This window comes from Lissotriton helveticus, chromosome 2_1 (assembly GCF_964261635.1).
Source record: "Lissotriton helveticus chromosome 2_1, aLisHel1.1, whole genome shotgun sequence".
Classification (NCBI taxonomy): Eukaryota; Metazoa; Chordata; class Amphibia; order Caudata; family Salamandridae; genus Lissotriton; species Lissotriton helveticus.
The window spans coordinates 20,830,331-20,854,086 of NC_136059.1; the positions used below are offsets into that span (position 1 = coordinate 20,830,331).

At 51.1% G+C, this 23,756-nt stretch overlaps 1 protein-coding gene across 2 annotated transcripts in view; it reads left to right on the forward strand.

The window, feature by feature from the left end:
• The window catches only part of LOC144817669 (myosin-IIIb-like), a 446,642-nt gene that overhangs the window by 306,564 nt on the left and 116,322 nt on the right, over positions 1–23,756 (forward strand). For both annotated transcript variants that reach the window (XM_078674399.1, XM_078674400.1), the window contains exons 10-14: positions 2,348–2,464; positions 7,365–7,465; positions 8,487–8,573; positions 8,738–8,803; positions 13,799–13,912. In XM_078674399.1, coding sequence (XP_078530525.1) covers positions 2,348–2,464; positions 7,365–7,465; positions 8,487–8,573; positions 8,738–8,803; positions 13,799–13,912 — 485 coding nt within the window. The remainder of the gene's footprint in view (positions 1–2,347; positions 2,465–7,364; positions 7,466–8,486; positions 8,574–8,737; positions 8,804–13,798; positions 13,913–23,756) is intronic.

Genomic DNA, 23,756 nt, shown 5'->3' on the forward strand with positions numbered 1-23,756 from the left:
GCTCGTGAAAGGAAACAAAACCAGCGCCGCGGGCATCCTTTCTAGCTCCTCGCACCGTCAGCAGGCCCCATCCAGGCTTAATGGATAGCAGCGCGCCTCGAACCCCTGTCCGGAAAGAAGGGCCCGTGAGTGCAGGCCGGGGTATGGCGGCCTCCAGCCAGCTCTGAGTTCTCCCTCCAGAATACCAGGCCTCCCACTCCGAAAGGACCCCTCCCCACCTGGGCGCCCCTGAAACACGGGCCCCGTCCCTCGCCCTTTAATTATGCGGCATTATATCCGACACGTTTATGTAAGTCTAGGCAACCTGGTGAACAGGCCGCAAACACGCCTTCCAGAACACACCGAACACGGGTGGAAACATAACATACTGCACCCGTGTCACAGCACTAGAACAATACTGTGGTGACAGCACCACGGTGAGGCCACGCATGCTCACCGCTACCATAGACGTAAATAATACAGGTTTTATAATCCAGTATCTATGGAATGAAACGCCTCGAGGAGAGGTCCGGGGTGTGTGCATGCCTGCGGAGTATCCATGTGTGCACGTGTGGCGGGTGTGCACGTGTGGTGGGTGTGCACGAGTGGCGGGCGTGCACGAGTGGCGGGTGTGCACGAGTGGCGGGTGTGCACGAGTGGCGGGTGTGCACGACGCCACTCGTGGTCCTCTGCACCACAAGCCTGCCGGGGATGCAGCATAGAGCTGCACACAGATGACGGGAGATGGGGTGATGCACGGAGAGGTGGAGGGACAGAGGGGCCCCTGCTCGTGGCGAGGACGCAGTGGAGCCGAGATGCTTCCGAGCAGAGGTAGGCCGTGTCCCTCCGCCAAGAGAGGTGTCTTCAGCTCTTCCCACGAGGAGGAAGCCTGACATCTGGCGGCACACTAATGCACAGCCGGGAAATCACACAAAATTTATGTCACTCCTTTAAGGCTCCACGAGGCTGCAGCGTGGACACCCACACGAAGCTCCCTCGCTGAACTGCACCCTCTGTCAAGCCCCTGCAAACACCAAAATACAAAGATATTACATGGGAAAGACAAACAAGTCAGGTCCCGGGCCGGCAGCCAATCACAGCGCGGCCTGGGAATGACGTCACGGGGGTGTCCGGGGCCGGCAGCCAATCGCGGCCCGGGACAAAGGGGCGGGGCTTAAAAAAAGCCCGAGAAACGCCCCCGAATCGCGTTTTCCCGAGAAAGCGCGATTGACAGCCTCTGTCTCCCAATGGCTAGCCTCCATTTATGGAGCTAGCCAATGAAAGACCGAGGCGGGTCATCGATCAAATATAGAACTCAAGAGGTTTTGCTAGCGCATGCGCACTACGTGCGCACTTGCAGGCCAAACCTAAAAAGTTACTGGCTATATGCTTAGGAGACCGAGATCCTGAGCAGACCAGCCTCCATGGAGGTACAAAGGCTCAAAAACGAGCAGGTCATGGGGCGCCCCTAAAGAGGATTTTCTGCACATGGTTTGCATGCCAGTTGCTAGTCAAATTATCTGAGTTTGATGAGCATTCCTTCTGAGCTTAATATTTTAGTTTGACCAAACAGACTATCTCCCTTGTGTTATATTTGCATATGTCCCATACTAACTAATGCACGCCTCATATTGCTAAACACTCATTTAATGAGAGTGGGATTCGTAGCTGCAGAACAGCAATCAGAGGAGCCTGGACTCGACCGACCCTCGGTTAAATCGCAAACTTTTGGAGTTTTTACCATCATACGATAAATGAATCAAACAGAATTGGAAGGGTGCAGCTCCGGGGCGAGAGACAGTCTAAACAAATAGTTGAAAGCATTTAATTTTGACACTGATGCAGATGGTACTTACCTTACAACAATTTACTGGAATGTAATTTGTCACAACTGAAGGAAATGCAACAACAACATGTTCAAATGCAAAATGCTTTATTGTATTCCTGTAATGTCAACTTGCACATTTTAGAAACTGATCAATTTTAAACGTGGATTATTTTAGTTTAAATAGGTTCCGTTATTTAGCATTAATTGCAAAATGATGTGTGGGGATCAATTAGAAATGCAATGTATTATACTGCAAAAAAAGCTTTTATTTTGTATTAATTGTGAAAATATGGTGATTTTTTTTATTAGCTTGTGACAATAAACAAACAATAATAGTTGAAAATATGTCGCAAACCCTTCCCTCCTGGGTCCTCCTTGGGCTGTCCTGCGATAGGGTTCCTCAAGCCCCCCTCAGTCTGTGTGACATGTTGTCTAGAGACAGTGAGTGTCAGACATGGACTCCGCGACAGGTCATCCGGACGGGCTCGTCTGGGTGTGTGTACGAAGGAAGGCTGCTGACCGCGTCCTCTTACTTTCCAGATGCCCGCGACTCCATCGCCAAGGTGGCCTACGGCAGGGTCTTCGGATGGATCGTCAGCAAGGTGAACGAGCTGCTGGCTGCCCACGCGGGCAACGAGGAGGAGCTGAGGGAGATCGGTGAGTGTTGACGTCCATCCTCAGCTGTGTGCATTGTGTTGTCAACCTGTGTATCTGTCTCTACCCCTTCCCCAGAAGGCTCAGTCCTTCTGACTCTCTCCTCAGCTGACATGGAATCCCGCCTCCTATCACACCTCGTGTCACATGGACAAACCTGGAAAACGCGTATGAACGTTGGGGCGTCGGTGTTCAGTGTCCTCCATGCACACTTGGGGTTCAGAATGTGCTGTGTTTCCTTATCGTTCTCTGAGGTGTTGCCGGTGAACAACTTTCCACAGTCCATGAACTGACTCAGCCCTTGAATTCCCCCATGTCCATCCGTAAGTGTTGGGGCAGGACTGTCCCCCAATGGTGTGCAGTTGTTCTCCCCTGCCCCACGTACCCTGCTCCATACATGCAGCATCCTGGGTTTTGATTTTGGCCCAAGCCTCACACCAATGTATTGTGTGCACAGAAGTGAAGGCATGTTTTTAATGTGCGAGAGGTCCCAGACCTCTGCTGTGCCCTAGAGGGGTGCACCAAGCGTGGACTACTGCCCCTGTTTAGGTTTAGCACTCAGAGCACAGGCGGTAACACACAATGTTTTGTGCATCCATAATTTAGGCCAACACTTTGTATCTGTCACAAGAGTGGAGGCCGAATCCACACTCTGTGATAATGTACGCACATACTCTGGGGCCCAGCTGTCACTTCCAAATGCCACAACTACCCCTATCTTCCTTACGCGTTGGCATCTGGGGCCCCACTGTCACCTCCACATATCACTCCCACCCCTGTCATTCTTAGAAGGTGGAATCTGGGGCCACCTGTCACCTTCAATCAATTACTTGGGAGTTTGTTCACCCGTAAGGGTCTCAAGGGGGCGGGGGGGAGGAGTGTTGCAGGTTTCATTCCATCAAGGAGGGGGTCTGTCGAAGAGCCAGGTTTTTAGTTTTCTTGCAAAGATGGGGAGCGATGTTATCTGTCTGAGGTGGAGCGGAAGGTCTTTACAGGCTGTGGCATGAGGAAGGAGAAGGATCGGTCTCCGGATCTGGTCTTTCTGGTGTGGGGAACCACGGCGTAGTAGAGCTGGGCTGATCGTGGGGTCCTTTGGGGTGCGTGGAATTTGAGTCTTCTGTTCAGGTATGCTGGTCCGGTGTCGTGAAGGGCTTGTGTACGTGGGTGAGTATCTTGAAGGTGATTCTAGCCTCGACGGGGAGCCAGTGGAGTGTGCGCAGGTGCTGGGAGATGTGGCAGTGTCTTGGCAGGCTGAGGACCAGTCTTGCGGCCGCGTTATGGATGTTCTGTAGCTTGCGGGTGAGGTTTTTGTTTATTCCAGCATAGAGTGTGTTGCCGTAGTCAAGTCTGCTGGTGACCAGGGCGTGAGTGATGGTCTTTCTGTGTTCTCGGGGTATCCATTTGAAGGTCTTAAGAAGGAGGCGGAGGGTGTGGAAGCAGGAAGACGAGATGGAGTTGATCTGGCGGTCCATTCTGAGCTCGGAGTCCAGGATGATTCCCTGATTGCGTGCGTGGTCCGTGGGAGTTGGTGGGTTTCAGAGGGCGTGGGTCACCAGGTGTCGCTCCAGGAGTTTGGGTTTGGCCCCATGAGTACTACTGTTTAGTTGGTGTTTAGTTGTAGACAGCTGTTTTTCATCCATTTGGTGACTGCTTCCATGCCTTCTCGAAAGTTGTTTGGCGGTGTTGCGTTCATTGGATAGGGGGAGGATGAGTTGCGTATATCACAATGTTGAGTCCGTAGGTTCTGATGATGGGGAAGAGTGGAGCCATGTAGACGTTGAAGAGCGTCGGGCTGAGGGAGGATCCCTGGGGGACTGCACAGGTGGTAGGTGTAGGGTCACAGAGGAAAGGGGGGAAGTCTGACCCACTGCGTTCTGCAGGAGAGGAAGAAGCGAATCTAGTCGAGGGCCTTGTCCTGGATTCCTGCACAGTGAAGACTGTTTATTAGGGTGTGGTACGATACTGTGTTGAACGCAGCTTAGAGGTCGAGGAGGATGAGGGCTACTGTTTCTCCTTTGTCCAGCAGAGTGAACATGTCGTCTGTTGCGGCGTGGAGGCGGTTTCCATACTGTGGTGAATTCTGAAACCTGATTGGGAGGAGTCGAGGATGTTGTGTTCTTCGATGAATGTGGCGAGTTGGCTGTTGATGGCTTTCTCAAGGACTATTGCTGGGAATGGGAGCAGGGAGATGGGTCTGTAGTTTTTGAATTTAGTGGGGTTCCCTGAGGGCTTCTTCAGGAGGGGGTTGACCAAGACGAGTTTCCAGTCAGGGAACGAGGCGGTCACCAGGGAGCGGTTGATGGTGTGGGGGAGCATGGGTGCGATGATGTCGGCTGCTCTGTTGAAGATGTAGTGGGACCAGGGGTCCGTGGGGGCCCCGGAGTGGATTGACTTCATCGTCTTCAGTGTGTATTCAGGGGTAAGGGCTGTCCAGTTGTCAATTGCTGGTTTCCGGGTGTAGGTGGTAGTTGGTAACGGTTCAGTGTGTTGGTTGTCTTCGTCGAAGCTGTCGTAGAGGTTCTTGATTTTGTGGTGGAAAAAGGTGCTGAGTTTGTCGCTGATGTCTTGTGAGGGAGGGATGTCCGTGGACTCGCTGGTAGGTTGGGTGAACTCCTTGATGATGCTGAAGAGTTCCTTGCTGTTGTGCGCGTGGGTGAAAATTCTGTCTTCAATCGCTTTTTTTCTCGTTTCTCTGATGAGTTGGCGATGGGCGTTGGTGGCGGTTCTGAAGTTGTTGTGGGCTTCTGTGGATTTGGTGTTCCTCCAGGCCTTTTTCGAGGTGGCGGCAAGTGCGACTGGACTCTCGAAGTTCGGTGGTAAACCATCTGGCTTTCTTGGCACGGGTATTGTTGTTTTTTACTTGAGGGTAGCTATGGTGTTGGCACTATCCAAGATCCATCTATTCAGGGTTCGGGCTGCGGTGTTGTGGTCTTCGTTTTCCGCGAAGGTTGGGGTGAAATTGTTGAGTGAGAAGGTGAGCTGGTCGTCAGTGATTTTGGTCCAGTTTCTTCGTGGGAGCAGGTGCTGGTGTCTGAGGATGGTGGGTGTTCTGAAGGTGAAGTGGACGCATCAATGGTCAGTACATGGGAGTTCGGTGGTGTGACTGAAGGTGATGGAGTTACCTGTTGTGAAGAGGGGGTCGAGGGTGTGTCCTGCTGAGTGCATGGGTTCAGTAATGGTCTGGCGGAGTCCAATGTTGTGGAGGTTGTCCTGGAGGGATGAGGTGCTAGGGTCCAGTTGGTCGTCGAGGTGGAAGTTGAGGTCTCCCAGCAGGGTGTAGTTGGTGGATGCAATGACCTGTGGAGACATGATGTCCGTGATGGAGTTGGCAAATGGTCTGCGGAGTCCAGGGGGTCAGTAGATGAGGGTTCCACGGAGGGTGGAGGTAGACCTGGCCAGTATCTTGAAGCGAAGGTGTTCCATCAGGTCTGTGGGCTCGTCAGGGACTGTGCTCAGGCGGAGGGTGGATTTGTGGACGATGACGATTCCTCCTTCTGGGCGGGTGGGGCAGTCCTTTCTGGAGATCTTGTATCCGTGGGGAATGGCGATGGCGATGGCGATGTCCAGTCCCCAGGTGATGATGGTCCAGGTTTAGGTGACAAAGGCTACGTCTGGGGTGGTGCTGTCGAGGAGGTCCCAGATTTGGGTGGCGTGTTTGTGGAGGGATTAGACGTTGAGGAGGATGCATTGCAGTGTCTTCGGTGCGGTTGTGTTCTTGCGGGCGGGTTGCGCCTGATCCGTGGTCTTGGCGGTGTTGCAGCTGTGCCGGCAACGGTGACAGCTGAAGGGTCCATGGGTGTCGGTTGGTGATGCTAGCTTGCAGTTATTGTTGCGGCCTGGGTTGAGTGTGTGGGGTGCCGCTGGGTCGTAGCATTGACGGCGCGGAGGTCCAGGGTTGCAGCTAAAAAATAAAGAGGTATATATTAAATGTTTGCGCCAAAGGAGCTGAGGCTGGGAGTGTGGGCAAGAGGTAAAGGGAGACAAACAGAGAGGAGGTAGACACGCACACTGATGGAGAGACAGTAAGAGGTAAAGAGGAGCTGAGGTGAAAGCTGAGAAGAGGAAAAAGACAGAGAGGGAAAATTGTTTTTTAATTTAATTAACTGCTAGAGAGCACCATGGTCTCTGGTAGTTAATTAAATTAAAACAAAAAATTCTCTCTTTTTACCTCAGTATTTTTGAGCTGCAACAGGAGTTTCAAGATCTCATAAAGGGTCATGAATATACATGTGTTTTTAACACATCACCCAAAGTATGTCTGGCCTCCTTAGGGCAGTGCTGTGATCTACACAGAGTTACCGTGACATTAGGTTTCATCAGCCCAGACCAGCCGTCCAGTGGTGTCCTGCAAAGGCGCGCCCAGTGACTCTTGTTACTCACTCCTAATCTAGGAAAATCCAAGATGGCGCCCATTGGGTTGTCTCTGATAGACGAGCTTCTAGATCGAAGCTGGACCTCTCCCTCTGGACAGGAAATGCTGCTAAGTGGTAGGAAGTGCTGTAACATCCAGTGCTGAGTAACTTCCGGTCAGAGAGCAGATATGAGAGAGGTGTTCACCTCCATGGGGCAGTTCACTCATGGTTGCACCTCACCTGTGCTGCAGATACCAGGCTCTTAGTGAAGGATCTACCAGGTACAGCCAAGTTTGGGCTGCCTCTCTGTCAGCTGCAGAGTGCGATCCCCCCAACCTAGGACACCTCCTCTGGTATGAAGCCCCCATTCAGCTGAGACACCCTACTGCACTCAGCTCGTGTAGGAGCACATTCTCTGAGGGCGTGAGTTCGATATCAGTGCAGTGATGATTGAACCAGCTCTAGGCATAAGATCTGTCTGCTCATTATTATTTTGAACTTGGGGAAATTCAAAGTCTCCCTTTTTGAATTGCTCATCGTTCTTTTTGCAGGAATTCTGGACATCTTTGGGTTTGAGAACTTCGCAGTGAACCGTTATGAGCAGTTCTGCATCAACCTGGCGAACGAGCAGCTACAGTTCTTCTTCAACCACGTAAGTGAGATGAGTCCATTCCAAGACCCCATCCCAGCAGGCCATTGTACATGGCACACTTGGTTCTCCATCGTCAACCAGACCAGGGATTGCTATGCGTGTGGGTCTGACCCACCAGCCTATTGGAGACATGCACTCGAACACTTTAGACCCAAAGACCTGGGGTTTGACTCTGTTCATGCTTACTTTGTGTTCAAGTCTGTTCACACACACTACTCTGTAGACATATATTATGATTCTGTTTATGCTCGCTTCTCCTCAACAAACCCAGCATTAGACTGTTCATGCTCACTTCTGCTGCACAAACCTTTGGTTCGAGTCTGGCCATTGGCACTTCGCTTCTGCTCCGTAGACCTATGGTTCGAGTCCGTTCATACACGCTTCTGCTCCGTAGATCTATGGTTCGAGTCCGTTCATACACGCTTCTGCTCCGTAGACCTATGGTTCGAGTCCGTTCATACACGCTTCTGCTCTGTAGACCTATGGTTCGAGTCTGTTCATGTACACTTCTCTTCAACCAAACCAGAGTTAGTGGATTTTTCATACAAACCTCAAACCTGTGTGGAGATCAGCAGTGCATTCACTTCCTAACAAGTTCAGTTTGTGATCATGCACACTTCTGCTCAGCAATCTATATGTGTAGTATACTCTTCCTCAAGTCCCATGAACATACAGTTTCTTCCTCCAAAGCTCTTGCTGGTGACCCACACGGATTGTATATTCTTCATGTGGCATGCATACGCAGACCCCGCCGCCTGTGCTCTGGCTGGTGTCCCACACGTGTAGGTTACTCTTTAAGACACATAAACACACGGACTCTTCCTCCAGAGCTCTCGCTGGTGACCTACACAAGTTTTATACTCTTCTTCTGGTGACTTGCACATGCAGACTCATTCTCCTGTGCTGTGGCTGGTTGTGCAGACGGGTAGTATACTCTTCATCCATTGACCCATGCATTCAAGCTTTGTTTGATGCTTGACCCAGGCTTGTGACTTCAGCTGTTTTTTGTGCCTCTCTGTAGCATATCTTCCTGATGGAGCAGCAAGAGTATGAACAGGAGGGGGTATCCTGGGAGACTGTTGCTTTCAACAACAACAAGCCTATACTGGTAAGAATCCGTTGCGACTATAACACGCCTGACTGGGGGTCTCTCACCATCGATCACTGTTCACATGGGGGATAAAGCCGACTTTGTCTTCTGCGACAGGGTTTCTGGGGGGTTGAACCTTTGCAGATGCCTTTGGTGGATCAACTGTATTTTTGTACCTGCAGGACCTGTTCCTCGTGAAGCCAGTGGGAATCCTTTCTCTCCTTGATGAGCAGAGCGCCTTCCCAAAGGTAGGTAGCAAGGGATATTAAACCCTAACATTGGGAGTCTCCTACAAAGTGGAAGTTACCAGGGCTAATCATTGGGGAGGGAGAGGTCTGCTTCTGGAAGGTTGAGAGAAAGAGCGAGAACTGGAGATTTCCAAACACAGAGCCTGTATGAGCATTGTTTGCAGCTGTTTAACTACAGCTTACCAAAAAAAGCGACCCTGTACTTCAGGGGCGACCCTCAAGGCACTGCACAGTCTTGCCCAATAACGTTAAACCCTTAATGGAAAAATAAGTTCTATTGACAACGTTGTGTAAATATCTGTAGTTATTTATTTCACTACTTTCATTTTTTGATTTCAGTTTAAATCTTGAAATGTCAACAAGTATATCATCCAATTCATCCTTCACATGGAACAAAACGTGAGTACATTTTCATGTGATCCCAATGCGTTTCGTGCGTGCAAGCGCTCTTCATCAGGGGAATCTGCAATTCAAAAATGAAGTGTGTTAAGGGCACACACCGTATTCTCATTAAGTGTACATACGACAATGGTGATTCCCAATGTAATATTTAAACACCATTATGTAAGCGCTATAAATTCATTATTTCATAGACAAGCAATTGATGTAGAGAGCAAAACATTAACAAAAATCATGATAGACCTTAAACTCATAGGACATTGAATTACATTGTGAAAACATAATATGCCATGATGTTAGCACAATGTCTATATTGAAAACGAGTTAAAAAATGTAGTTAAAAATGTATCTAAACATGCTGTGGCGCTTTGATGGTTGAAAGTCAACCCTTGTGTTACATATAGCAGCGTTTGTTATATAGTGAGTCGTAACCATTTAACTAATGTGTAGTCCGTCTTTATCACAACACGCTTTAAAGTCCCGTGTTCGTTAATCAATAAAGTCTGAAAGTTTCGCCATCTCGCTACCGGCGGTAGTGTTTTAAGCATGCAACCTTATGTATCACCTTCCTGTAACGTATCGAATCCTCAAAGTTTCTACGAGCATTCTGAGCGGATGACATCGGTTTACCACGACCGGTGTCTCATGTGGTTCATTTAAGCAAACGAAGTGAAATGGAAATGAACAAAGGACTCGAGTGAATCCAGATAGTAACGCCATCTTGGAAAGGTGGAATGAACTCAAGGGTGTCATGATGTAGCAGAGTCTAAAGGGAGCGCCATCTTGGTGTATGTGTAGAGTTATATATACAGTGGAAAAATAGAAAAAAATAGAAATCAAGAATAATAATTCTAATGGTGCAAATCAAGATGCAGTTCAATGTTCTAAGTTCATAGATAGCAAGCAAATTCCAGCCGATCATTCAGTCCGTTCGGCTTCATGGAGTTGAGGAAATAAATCCAGAAATTCTCTCTTTGTAACAACAGTTTGTTATTGTTGATACCTGGTGTTTTTTTAATGATTTCCAAAATCACAAATCTGAGTTGAGCTACGCTGTGATGATTATCTTTGAAGTGTAATGCTATGGCTGATTTCTCATTGGCAGTGCGTATGTTGCTTTTATGTTCCAGTATGCGAGTTTTGATTTTGAGTATTGTTTTTCCCACATATACCAATCCACATGGGCATTTTATCAAATATATAACATTGGCGGTGTCACAAGATGCGTTTACTTTCAGCTTGATGGGGAAGCCTTTCATTGGGTGTGTAATGGTGGAACCTTGTATTACATTGTGGCAGTTGCTACAGTTGTGGCAGGGGACAGTACCTTTATAATCCACTTGTACTTCTGGTTTGATGGGTTTAATCATTTCTTGGATATTTTTGCTTCTGGTATATCTAAAGATCGGCTCACTGGAAAAGATTCCATTGAAGTCTGGTTCATTCTGTAATAGACTGTATGGATTTTTTGGATGGTTTTACAGAACGAGGATATCCCAGACAGATCTTGGAACAAGCAAAAGAGAAATGCAACCTACGTACCAGATCGTAACTGTTGAAACAATCCAAAAAATCCATACAGTCTCGTATAGTAGTGATATCTAAATTCTCCACAATGAGCCAACAATACAAAAAAATAATCAAAAAACACTGGCCTCTATTACAGAATGAACCAGACTTCAATGGAATCTTTTCCAGTGAGCCGATCTTTAGATATACCAGAAGCAAAAATATCCAAGAAATGATTAAACCCATCAAACCAGAAGTACAAGTGGATTATAAAGGTACTGTCCCCTGCCACAATTGTAGCAACTGCCACAATGTAATACAAGGTTCCACCATTACACACCCAATGAAAGGCTTCCCCATCAAACTGAAAGTAAACACATCTTGTGACACCGCCAATGTTATGTATTTGATAAAATGCCCATGTGGATTGGTATATGTGGGAAAAACAATATGCAAAATCAAAACTCGCATACTGGAACATAAAAGCAACATACGCACTGCCAATGAGAAATCAGCCAGAGCATTACACTTCAAAGATAATCATCACAGCGTAGCTCAACTCAGATTTGTGATTTTGGAAATCATTAAAAAAACACCAGGTATCAACAATAACAAACTGTTATTACAAAGAGAAAATTTCTGGATTTATTTCCTCAACTCCATGAAGCCGAACGGACTGAATGATCGGCTGGAATTTGCTTGCTATCTATGAACTTAGAACATTGAACTGTCTCTTGATTTGCACCATTAAAATTATTATTCTTGATTTCTATTTTTTTCTATTTTTCCACTGTATATATAACTCTACACATACACCAAGATGGCGCTCCCTTTAGACTCTGCTTCATCATGACACCCTTGAGTTCATTCCACCTTTCCAAGATGGCGTTACTATCTGGATTCACTCGAGTCCTTTGTTCATTTCCATTTCACTTCGTTTGCTTAAATGAACCACATGAGACACCGGTCGTGGTAAACCGATGTCATCCGCTCAGAATGCTCGTAGAAACTTTGAGGATTCGATACGTTACAGGAAGGTGAGACATAAGGTTGCATGCTTAAAACACTACCGCCGGTAGCGAGATGGCGAAACTTTCAGACTTTATTGATTAACGAACACGGGACTTTAAAGCGTGTTGGGATAAAGACGGACTACACGTTAGTTAAATGGTTACCACACGCCGTTCTCACTAGATAACAAACGCTGCTATATGTAACACGAGGGTTGACTTTCAACCATCAAAGCGCCCCAGCATGTTTAGATACATTTTTGAACTACATTTTTGAACTCGTTTTCAATATAGACATTGTGCTAACATCATGGCATATTATGTTTTCACAATGTAATTCAATGTCCTATGAGTTTAAGGTCTATCATGATTTTTGGTATTGTTTTGCTCTCTACATCAATTGCTTGTCTATGAAATAATGAATTTATAGCGCTTACATAATGGTGTTTAAATATTACATTGGTAATCACCATTGTCGTATGTACACTTAATGAGAATACGGTGTGTGCCCTTAACACACTTCATCAGGGCAATCTGCAATTCAAAAATGAAGTGCGCTTGCACACATGAAACGCATTGGGATCACATGAAAATGTACTCACGTTTTGTTCCATGTGAAGGATGAATTGGATGATATACTTGTTGACATTTCAAGATTTAAACTGAAATCAAAAAATGAAAGTAGTGAAATAAATAACTACAGATATTTACACAACGTTGTCAATACAACTTATTTTTCCATTAAGGATTGAACGCCATTGGGCAAGACTGTGCAGTGCCTTGAGGGTCGCCCCTGAAGTACAGGGTCGCTTTTTTGGTTATTTAGTTACACACTCTGAGGTCGAGAGAGTGACACCTCAAGGGCACGCGACAACATTTTAAATTGGAACTTTGAAAAAGCCTGTGCTCAGCCACTTCTACTGGATTTTGTAACTACAGCTTACCACATTGATACATGGGTAGCTTTGCTTTCGTATTTAAAGTTCTGTTCTGTGTTACATTTGTAAAACGCACAGTTATTCCTTGGCTTGCCTTATGCCGGGTAGCCTCCGCAATCCTGGACAGAGCAGAAACATAACAAGAAAAGAAATAGGATGACAGCAGTTTCTCCAAAATTAAACCAGTTTGGGTTTAGTATGGAGATACGTGCAGACTGCTCCAGAGATCTGGGTCTACTCTAGAGAAGGCTCAGCCTCCTTGTCATCAGTGTCTGGAATGAGGGTGCATAAGAAGACGAAGATTAGCCATGGCCGGCGAGCACGCTGGATAGTAGGAAGGAGCGAACAAGGCCATCGAGTGCTTGGCCTCAGGGTGCCAGCTGGTGTGCCGTCCATCCTCAATGGATCAGATCCAAGAGTCATGTTTATATGATGCTAATATTGATAGGCAGCCCACATCTAAGATCTCCCAGTCTATTTATGTGAGGGGGCTACAGCACGCCTTCCTGCCCCATTCCCCTGTTGTACCTGGTGCCCTCCCAGCCATTTCACCTTTTGTGCAATGACACGTCCCACCTCCTCTATGCCATCATTTTCTTTCCATCATGGCTCATGTCATTCACCCCACCAGACCGCCATATGTACTGAGTTCCTGTGCATGTTCCATTCTGCCTGCTTGTCTAATGTTCTCCCTCTTGACACATGACCTCCTGGCCATGTGCCTGCTGTGCCCCGGTCTATAACATTTGTGACACCCGGTCTCCAGCCTCCATGTTTTCCAGTGCTCCCTGGATATCCTGTCCATGATGTCTTTCTGGCTCCTTTTATCTTTTTCAAAGGGATCAGGAGGGTGGATCAGGGTGGGGAGGAGTCGGTAGTCCTCCTGTCTGTGCTAGCCCATTATTGTGCCGCAAGGTTCTTTACGCACCTGGTGAGTTTTGCCCTGGTTTTTTGTTCAACAATAAATGTAAATGACTATGAACTTGTGTACGCTGCTGAGTTTATTGCCTGTCGGGTTCTTAAGCTCTTAGTTGGGTCAGGCACTACACGCTTTAACAACGGTCCCCATTGGTGTCTAGGTGCGAATGAATTACGTGCTGTTGCCCGGCTGTGTCAAATGACCTTCTTGTTCTCCACAGGCCACAGACTCTACCTTTGTGGAGAAGTTGAACAGCAAATTTAAGGGGAACCCGCACTATGAACTGGGGCGCAGTCGGAATACAACGTTTACCATTGTACACTACGCTGGGAAGGTAAGAGGTGCTTCAATGCCACGGAGTGGGGCTCTGTGCAGCCTGCATTCTTAATGAGTGAGTCTGCCTTCAAGCCAGAAGTCATTTATGAATCTACATTTGGCCAATTTTACCACCAAATTTCCTTTATCTGCGCCAGCGAGGAATTCACAGAGGGATTCCTGGACGGTGCAAGCACATTGATGAAGTCTGAGATCCCTGCAGTTGTAGATACAACCGCAGGGCTGGAAAGTTGGCATTTCAAAGTGTGGTTTGCGTTGCAGGTTTGTGGATATCCACAAACATGCGGGCATTCACAATCTTCCCTCCGTCCACGTCCCCCCTGGTAAGGGTCATAATTTTAGTCCTGGAAAGGACTGGCACAATTCCCCTTCCGGTATAGGATGGGCAATCAATCTCCTCTAGATTTTCTCTGTTTTACATCATAGTCTTTCTTTTAAGCATTTACTGTCAAGTGTGAGATTGGTGGTACTTCACAAATTGCTACCAGCAAGGTTTTTGATTTGTTATTGCATTGCCTTCATCCACCCTTACCATAAAACAAAATATGATACCTCCTGCTTAGGGGCGTGAGACGTTGTAATTTGCTTTCACATACTTATGAGAAGTTATGACAAAATTATACAAAATCAACTACATTTGTTACTTGTACTTTATTTTGTGAAACAGTTTCTTGTCTCCGTGGTGCCCTCGTGAAGAGTGAATTGCTGCTTCATGATGACCTCATCACAGACCTCTCACTGACTATAGGGTGAGGTCAATGTGTATATACGTGGGACTGCAGTGTGACATGGGGGAACAGCTGCGGAACAAACACGCCCACATGGGAGGTCATTCACCCCCTCTGGTCTCCGATTTCTGTCTGTCTCTGAAGTGGAGTACCTAACACGCTTCTTTTTTTATTGGAATTTGTGCAAATTCAATCACTCTCCCTATTGGTAGTGGGGCTGTCTTGCACCCTTAAAACGTTCAAATGGGTATCCCCTGCCTAAATACCCATTTGTATGTTTTCTGGTTATTACAGGAGGTTTTACCCTTTGGCCTATTGTTTCGAGGTCTCACTCCCTTCCCTGAGAATGGAGACCTGATGTGGACCCTGCTCAGGTCTGTTTGTGTAGAATCTTTTTTGCATCCCCAGTCATGGCCAGGTGTATGGCTAACCTGTCTGTGTCACATTGTGTTTCAGAGCCTATGACTTTTAGCAAACAGAGGTGAAAATCTATTTTTTTCCCAACTTTTTTTTGGGAAGAACTTTGCTGAAGCTTCCTTAAAGAAGCCCAACCTCTTTGGGCAATGTCCATGTAGATTACTGTTAGGAGGGAAAGTACATGCCACGATGGTGTGGAAGTAGGCAGCGGGCTCATAAGTAATGTATTTTTCATTTTACAAGTTACGCACTGGTGGGAGTACATTCTAAATGTGAGAAATATCACAGCTGATTGTCTCATCGACTTTTGGTTACCTGGAAGAGTTGACCCCTGACAGGTGTGAAGATCAAGGGGGGGGGAGTGTGGGGGGTGTGCACTGAGTGCATCAACAGGTGGCTCTATTCCAAGTTTGTATAGGAAGAAACATTGGCGGGGAAGGAGGGGTGATGTGCTTGCAAGGTCATAGAATAAACAAATAGGAGGTAGCATGTTTCAAGGAACTTGGAGAAGGCTGTTCCCGCTTCTTGCTGTCAAGTTTGTTGTTTGTTTATTTGTGACGCTTGGTTGTTCGAGCAAATTACTGGACAAAGTTGTCAATTTGGGATGTGAAGGGCAGATTGGCATGAGAGCAATGAAGCGAAGGGTCAGGGAGAACTGCTGGTGGTCGGGTCTCAATCGGTATGACAAGATTTGTGAGGCTGTGCATATTATGTGCTGTTTGCAATAAATCTCAGGTCATTGGACCCAGATCATGAGAGTTGATGCCTGTGCCAGAAAAAGTTTGGGCAAAGCGGAGTTTGAATGTCATTGATCCCCTAAATGGAGTAAAAAGAGAAAATAGGTCTGGATTTTGGTTGTAAATTACTATTCATATTGACTTGATGCTAAGTTTGTAAACACTGTCATAAGTGCAAGGGTGATGGAATCTCTTGAAAGCTTGCTTGCCCGAAAAGGAATCCATAAGAAGTTGTCTAGCATAATGAGAGTCAATTTACCTCTAGAGAGATTAACAAGTATTTGTAACAATTGGGAATCAAACACACTATAATGTTATTGTACCATCCCAGTAGCAATAGGTTTGCTGAGAGGTTCAATAGAATGGTTAAAGACAATCTTCACTAGTCTATTGTTAGCGAAATGGATTCTTTGTAAGCATTGGGGGAATTGTTGTAGTCTATTTGCACCACTCCCAATGTGTTACAGAAGCTTCACATTTTGTACTCATGAGGGATAGAGTCCCTACTTCCATATTGATTAGACCCTTCATTTGGAAAACTTCATATCTGTGACCAAAGTTTAAGATGTACGGAAAAAAAGAACATGAAATATGTTAAGTCAGGATCTCTGGTTGCATGCTAAAATGTGAGATTTTGTGAGTGTGAGCTTACATGGGTTTGTTGCCAAGTGGATATCTACATTTTCAGAGCAGAATAGGGTTGTGGCAGTGAAGGAATAGTTGGTAAAGACGGGTAATGGCAAGTGTGGAAGAAGGAGAGTTTTCCCCGGATTTATGGGAATGGAGGGGAGTTTAAGCAGGTGCCACAGTGCTCTTACAGCTCGTTTAGGTCTTTGTCCTTGTTGGAGTCTTTACTTCGGGTATGAAGTCACGAAGGAGGAACTGGCTCCAAAGAAATTTGAAGATTTTGTAGGATGATATTGAACAGGGCCTCCACTGTTTTGAACTTGCAACTTTCCTGGTTTTACCCTTTTTTGTGTTTGTTGTCTGCACGTTTCCTTAGTGTTTAATGCTGGATGTTGTGTTGGGTGTACAAAGGGAATGACATGTTGGGATGCGCGTGTGAATGTCGAGTCATTAGTGGGCCTAGAAGTATCTGTAAGAATCTTTGTATGTCATTGTTGGACAGGCCGCATGGTCGGGCTGTCCCCCCTCCCCGCGATGGGACCCGGACCCTGGCTCTCCCGGAATCCCCCAACCAGAGTCCCCAAACGACCACCCGAAGTACCCTGCAATCCCTCCCCTACAAGACACCAGCGCCGGACCCAGCTGGCCCGGGTCATCATCCACCCCACGACATCGACCCGGCCGCCATCTTGGGGCGCTGCAGCGCGAGGCCGCGTGGCCTCAACTCGACCCTAACCCGGGGCCCGGCCGGCCCCGCCATCGAGGCACCAACCTCCCCCCAGGAGGCAGAGTGACCACTTGGCGAGTCAATGGGAGAAGGAATCGTCAACGGCTCTCCTCCGCCAGGTGTCGATCACCCCCGGCCGCCCTGAGCGCTGGCTCCACCCCCCTGCTGGGTGTCTGGACTCCCTCATCCCAGACCTCCCGGCCCCCCAGGCGCGAGGGTCCGGACATCAAAGGGGACCAGACCTATAACTGGGGCAGGGCCAGACCAGGACGGCAGTTGTATCCTGGAGTCGAGAGACCCGAGAAGAACTCATCCGTAACTGGCCTGCTGGCGCTGCCGCGGCCCTCTGCCTCGTGAAACCATCGTCTTGGCCTGCTGGCGCTGCCGCGGCCCTCTGCCTCGTGAAACCATCGTCTTGGCCTGCTGGCGCTGCCGCGGCCCTCTGCCTCGTGAAACCATCGTCTTGGCCTGCTGGCGCTGCCGCGGCCCTCTGCCTCGTGAAACCATCGTCCTGGCCTGCTGGCGCTGCCGCGGCCCTCTGCCTCGTGAAACCATCGTCTTGGCCTGCTGGCGCCGCCGCGGCCCTCTGCTTTGTGAGACTATCATCTTGGCCTGCTGGCGCCGCCGCGGCCCGATCTACAGACACTCCAGCTCGAGGATTGTGAGCTCGCCTCTTAACACCACCTGTACCGATCCGGTACCAAGACTGTCCCGCTACCCCCTTTCCCTACAGAGACTAGAAGTGAGAGGACCCCCGGGTCCGAGATATCCTGTAACGCTGATATCCTTGCCTTAAGAACCTTACATAAAGCATTGAACTCGACTTGGTGTGGTGCCTGTTTGTGGGGAGGGAGGTAACTTGTCTGTACGATCGTCGGAGACGGTCCCACTCGGGGATCTCTCCCCCAGTATCCGGCCGACCCTCAGGGTCCCCGTCTAACATTGGTGGCCAGCGACGGGATCCGAACCTACGCATAATCGTACAGAAAGTCACCCGACCCACGACACACGACCACCATGACAAGAGAGAGCGGAACAACGGAGAAATTCCAGATGGAAAAATTGGAAGACTACAACCACCGAGAACTGAAGCAATATTGCATGGAACTTGGTCTCCCAACCACGGGTCTGAGTACGAAGGAAGACTTCAAACGAGCCCTAGAAGCCTGGGCGGAAACGGGTACGGGCGTACCCCGAACACAAACAACCGAAACGAGCCCCGCACCAACTAAAGAAAGAGCGGGTCTCTCCCTGGAAGAGATCCGAGAAAGAGAAAAAACCAGACTTCACGAATTAGAACTAGCCCGACTTCGCTTGGATGGAGAACTCAAGCTGGCAGAACAAAAAATAACCCTGGAACACTTAGGGCTCAGGGAAGAGCGAGAAGACAAGCAAAGACAGAGGGAGCTAGAGGAAAAGAAACTAGAGTACGAACATGAGCGCAATCTCAAAGCACTGGAGATCCAGAAACAGGATAAAGACCTCGGGCTCCCCGAACGACCGACCCCGTCTGCTTCGACCGAACCCAAGGTTCACATCCCCAAAGATGTCATCCGGGAATACCACAAGAACGATGATATACAGCAGTGGTTTAAAGCCTATGAGGTGGCAATGACCTCCCACCGGATTCCCCGAAGCGATTGGGGAGCCGGATTATGGGGGAGGTTTGTCAACGAAGGGCGGGACGCCCTGCTGCAACTCCCGGACCAGCTGATGACCTCCTACGACCACATGAAGGCCGCCCTCCTCACTCGATACGGGCTCACACCGGAGATGTACCGCCAACGGTTCCGCGACTGCAAACGGATTCCGGGTACAACTTGGGTGGAGTACGTGAACTTTTTTAGCCGAGCCTTCGAGGGGTGGATCAAGGGCAACAAGGTAACCACCTACGAACAACTCTTTGACCTTATCGTATGGGAACACCTGTCGAACAACTGCTTCGTGGAGCTCCGGCAACACCTCCTGGACAGTAAGCTAACCGACCCTCGACAACTCGCCGTCGAAGCCGACTGGTGGGAAAGCACCCGAGTTGGCCGGAACGCACCCAGCGAATTATCCAGATCGTATCGCCCCCGAGGGGGAGGAGGAAGTCAGGGTCGGGGGAGAGACCCCGGCCCCTCGTCACCCCCCAGAAACCCCTCGACCCCGGTTGGCCGAGGAAGCCCTGGCGTCCGGGCCGGTTTCCGGGCCAACATTACGTGCCACAGGTGCCAGCGACCCGGCCACTACGCCAGTGATCCCAACTGCCCAAAGAATCCGAACACTACCCCCCGCCAAGTTGCAGCGGCGGCCCTAGGGGAAGAACTAATCCCGGAGGACCAAGAAGAGTACGAGGCCGATCCCTCTGAATGGGCACCCGCCGCCATGGCACTGGTCTGCTTAGGGGAGAGAGACATGATTCCGCGGGCCCCCCTTCCCGCCAACACACAGAAGTACGGTCAATGGGTCAACATTAATGGCCGCCGGGCGGAAGCCCTCCGCGACACCGGGGCCAGTGTAACGGCGGTCCGACGCCACCTCGTCACTCCAGACCAAATCTTGCCGAACATTCTTTGCCCTGTCCGATCAGCCGACAACTCTGAGAGCCTATGCCACATGGCCTGCGTCCCCTTCGAGTGGGGGGGAGTAACAGGGATGTTAAAAGTAACTGTCCGCGATGATGCCCCCGTGGACTGCCTCCTAGGAAACGATCTTGAAAGCTCTCCCTGGGCAGCTGTCGAGCGGAGGGAGCACCTGGGGATGCTTGGCCTCCCCGAATGGGTCTGCGTCACGACCCGGTCCACGACCGCCCGCGCGGTCCCCAGCCCGGAAGAGCCCGAGTGGCCAGAACCTCCTCCCGCGCTCATCCCAGAGGAGGCCGCCCCAGAAGCCAGTCCATTGACCCAAACCGAAGAAGGATCCGACCAGCTTCGGGACGTCCCTGACCTGGCACACTGGCGGCAGGAGGGAGGCCCCACGCAGGAACAATTCCGGGCCGAACAGAAAACTTGTCCCTCTCTCGAAGGACTCCGGCAGCAAGCCCTGGCCCAGAGCACCGGGGATACCTCGGGGGCCCACTGGATCTACTGGGACCAAGACCTGCTCTACAGCGAGCAGAAAGTTGCAGAACTAGGGGCCGGTCGGGTGCTGGTGGTGCCCCTTCGCTTCCGAGACTTCCTCCTGAACTTAGCCCACGATGTCCCCCTTGCCGGACACCTGGGGCAGGATAAAACCTACGACCGCCTGGTGACCCATTTTTTCTGGCCCCACATGCGGAAGGATGTCACCAACCACTGCAAGGCCTGCCCCACCTGCCAGGCCAGCGGAAAAAGTGGCCGAAAAATCAAAGCACCGTTACAACCCTTTCCTGTCGTCACCACCCCGTTTGAACGAGTGGGAATAGACATTGTGGGGCCCCTCGACCCGCGAACAGCCCAAGGACATCGGTTCATCCTGGTCCTTGTAGACCACGCCACCCGCTATCCCGAGGCCATCCCTCTTCGGACTGTGACGGCCCCCGTGGTGGGCCGGGCCCTGATGGGGATCTTCTCCCGGGTGGGGTTCCCCCGGGAGGTCGTCAGTGACAGGGGCACGAACTTTATCTCCAGATATATGAAGTCCCTCTGGCAGCAATGCGGGGTCACCTACAAGTTCACGACCCCCTATCACCCGCAAGGAAACGGACTGGTCGAGAGATTCAACCGCACCCTCAAGGGGATGATTAGGGGCCTAGAAGAACCCCTTCGACGCCAGTGGGACGTGCTACTTCCATGCCTCCTGTTTGCCTATCGGGAGGTCCCGCAGAAGTCCCTCGGCTTCAGCCCATTTGAACTCCTGTACGGGCACCCCGTCCGGGGCCCCCTCAGCCTAGTCAAGGAAGGTTGGGAGCAGCCTCCCCAGAAAACTCCCCCGGACATCTACAGGTATCTCCTGGCTCTCCGCAACCAGACCCGGCGGTTCCGAGACGCCGCCAAAGCCAACCTCGAGGCCAGTCAGGAGGACATGAAGAGGTGGTACGATCAGCACACGTCCTCCATTGAGTTCGAACCTGGACAACAGGTCTGGGTGATGTCCCCGGTTGAGCCCTGTGCACTCCAAGACAGATGGTCCGGGCCCTTCAAGGTAATCGAACGCAAGGGGCCCGTCACCTATTTAATCGACATGGAGACTGCCCGGAACCCCCTACGGGTCCTCCATGCCAACAGGCTCAAACCCCATTTTGTGCGATCCGAACTCAGCCTCCTGATGGCTACCGATACTGGGACAGAAGAAGACTCCGAACCCCTTCCGGACTTACTGAGGGCCCTCGAGCAGGATGGCTCAGTGGAAGGGGTCCAGCTCTCCGAGGCCCTGTCCCCGGAGCAACGCCAAGACTGCCAAACGCTCCTGAGGCAGTTCGCCTCCCTGTTCTCCCTCACCCCCGGAGTCACCCCCTGGTGCCTCCACGATGTGGACACCGGGGACAGCCCTCCTATTCGACACCGAGCGTACCGCGTACCAGACCGGGTACGAGCCTGCATCCAGACCGAGGTGTCCAAAATGCTGACCCTAGGAGTGATCGAACCCTCAGACAGTCCCTGGGCGAGCCCAGTCGTCCTGGTTCCCAAGGCAGCTGCCCCGGGCGTTGCCCCTGAGCTCCGGTTCTGCGTGGACTATCGGGGGCTGAATGCAGTTACCCGGACCGACGCTCATCCCATCCCCCGGGCAGACGAGCTAATTGACCGGATGGGGGCCGCCCGCTACCTGAGCATCTTCGACCTAACAGCGGGCTACTGGCAGATCGGCCTCACCCCTAGGGCCCAAGAACGATCCGCCTTCTCTACCCCAGACGGGCACTACCACTTTAAAGTCATGCCCTTCGGCATGAAAAACGCCCCGGCAACGTTCCAACGGCTGGTAAACCAGGTACTGGCGGGCCTGGAAGACTTCAGCGCCGCCTACCTGGACGACATTGCTGTGTACAGCCACCAGTGGACCGACCACCTCCGCCACCTGCGGGAGGTTCTACACGCCCTCCAGCAAGCCGGGCTCACCATTAAAGCCAGCAAGTGCCAGGTTGGCCAAGGGTCCGTGACCTACCTAGGACACCAAGTGGGAAGCGGGCTGGTGGCCCCTCTCCAACTCAAGATCGCTGCCATCCAGGCCTGGCAACCCCCTACGATCCAAACGGAGGTCCGAGCCTTCCTGGGGCTCACCGGATACTACCGGCGGTTCGTGAAGGACTATGGCAGCATCGTGGGGCCCCTCACAGAGCTCACCTCCAAAAAGAGCCCCAAAACCGTCAACTGGACCCCGGCCTGCCAATCGGCCTTCGAAAAGCTAAAGACCGCCATGTGCACGGCCCCCGTGCTCCAGGCTCCCGACTACAGCCGGGAGTTCATTGTGCAGACGGACGCCTCCGATCATGGTGTGGGGGCCGTCCTCTCCCAACTCAACGCCGAAGGGGTCGACCATCCGGTGGTCTTCATCAGCCGACGCCTCTTGCCCCGAGAACAGCGCTGGAGCACCATTGAGAGAGAGGCCTTCGCCGTAGTCTGGGCCCTCAAGAAGCTCCGGCCCTACCTCTTCGGCACCCACTTCCGGGTGCAAACAGACCACCGACCCCTGCAATGGCTGATGCAAATGCGGGGGGAGAACCCGAAGCTGTTGCGCTGGTCCATCTCCCTGCAGGGGATGGACTTCACGGTGGAACATCGTCCAGGCCAGGACCACGCCAACGCCGACGGCCTGTCATGCTTTTTCCGCCTCAGCGAGGAGAGTCCCCAGGAAGATGGCTGACTCTCCCCCGCCTTCAGCTGGGGGGGACGCATGTTGGACAGGCCGCATGGTCGGGCTGTCCCCCCTCCCCGCGATGGGACCCGGACCCTGGCTCTCCCGGAATCCCCCAACCAGAGTCCCCAAACGACCACCCGAAGTACCCTGCAATCCCTCCCCTACAAGACACCAGCGCCGGACCCAGCTGGCCCGGGTCATCATCCACCCCACGACATCGACCCGGCCGCCATCTTGGGGCGCTGCAGCGCGAGGCCGCGTGGCCTCAACTCGACCCTAACCCGGGGCCCGGCCGGCCCCGCCATCGAGGCACCAACCTCCCCCCAGGAGGCAGAGTGACCACTTGGCGAGTCAATGGGAGAAGGAATCGTCAACGGCTCTCCTCCGCCAGGTGTCGATCACCCCCGGCCGCCCTGAGCGCTGGCTCCACCCCCCTGCTGGGTGTCTGGACTCCCTCATCCCGGACCTCCCGGCCCCCCAGGCACGAGGGTCCGGACATCAAAGGGGACCAGACCTATAACTGGGGCAGGGCCAGACCAGGACGGCAGTTGTATCCTGGAGTCGAGAGACCCGAGAAGAACTCATCCGTAACTGGCCTGCTGGCGCTGCCGCGGCCCTCTGCCTCGTGAAACCATCGTCTTGGCCTGCTGGCGCTGCCGCGGCCCTCTGCCTCGTGAAACCATCGTCTTGGCCTGCTGGCGCTGCCGCGGCCCTCTGCCTCGTGAAACCATCGTCTTGGCCTGCTGGCGCTGCCGCGGCCCTCTGCCTCGTGAAACCATCGTCCTGGCCTGCTGGCGCTGCCGCGGCCCTCTGCCTCGTGAAATCATCGTCTTGGCCTGCTGGCGCCGCCGC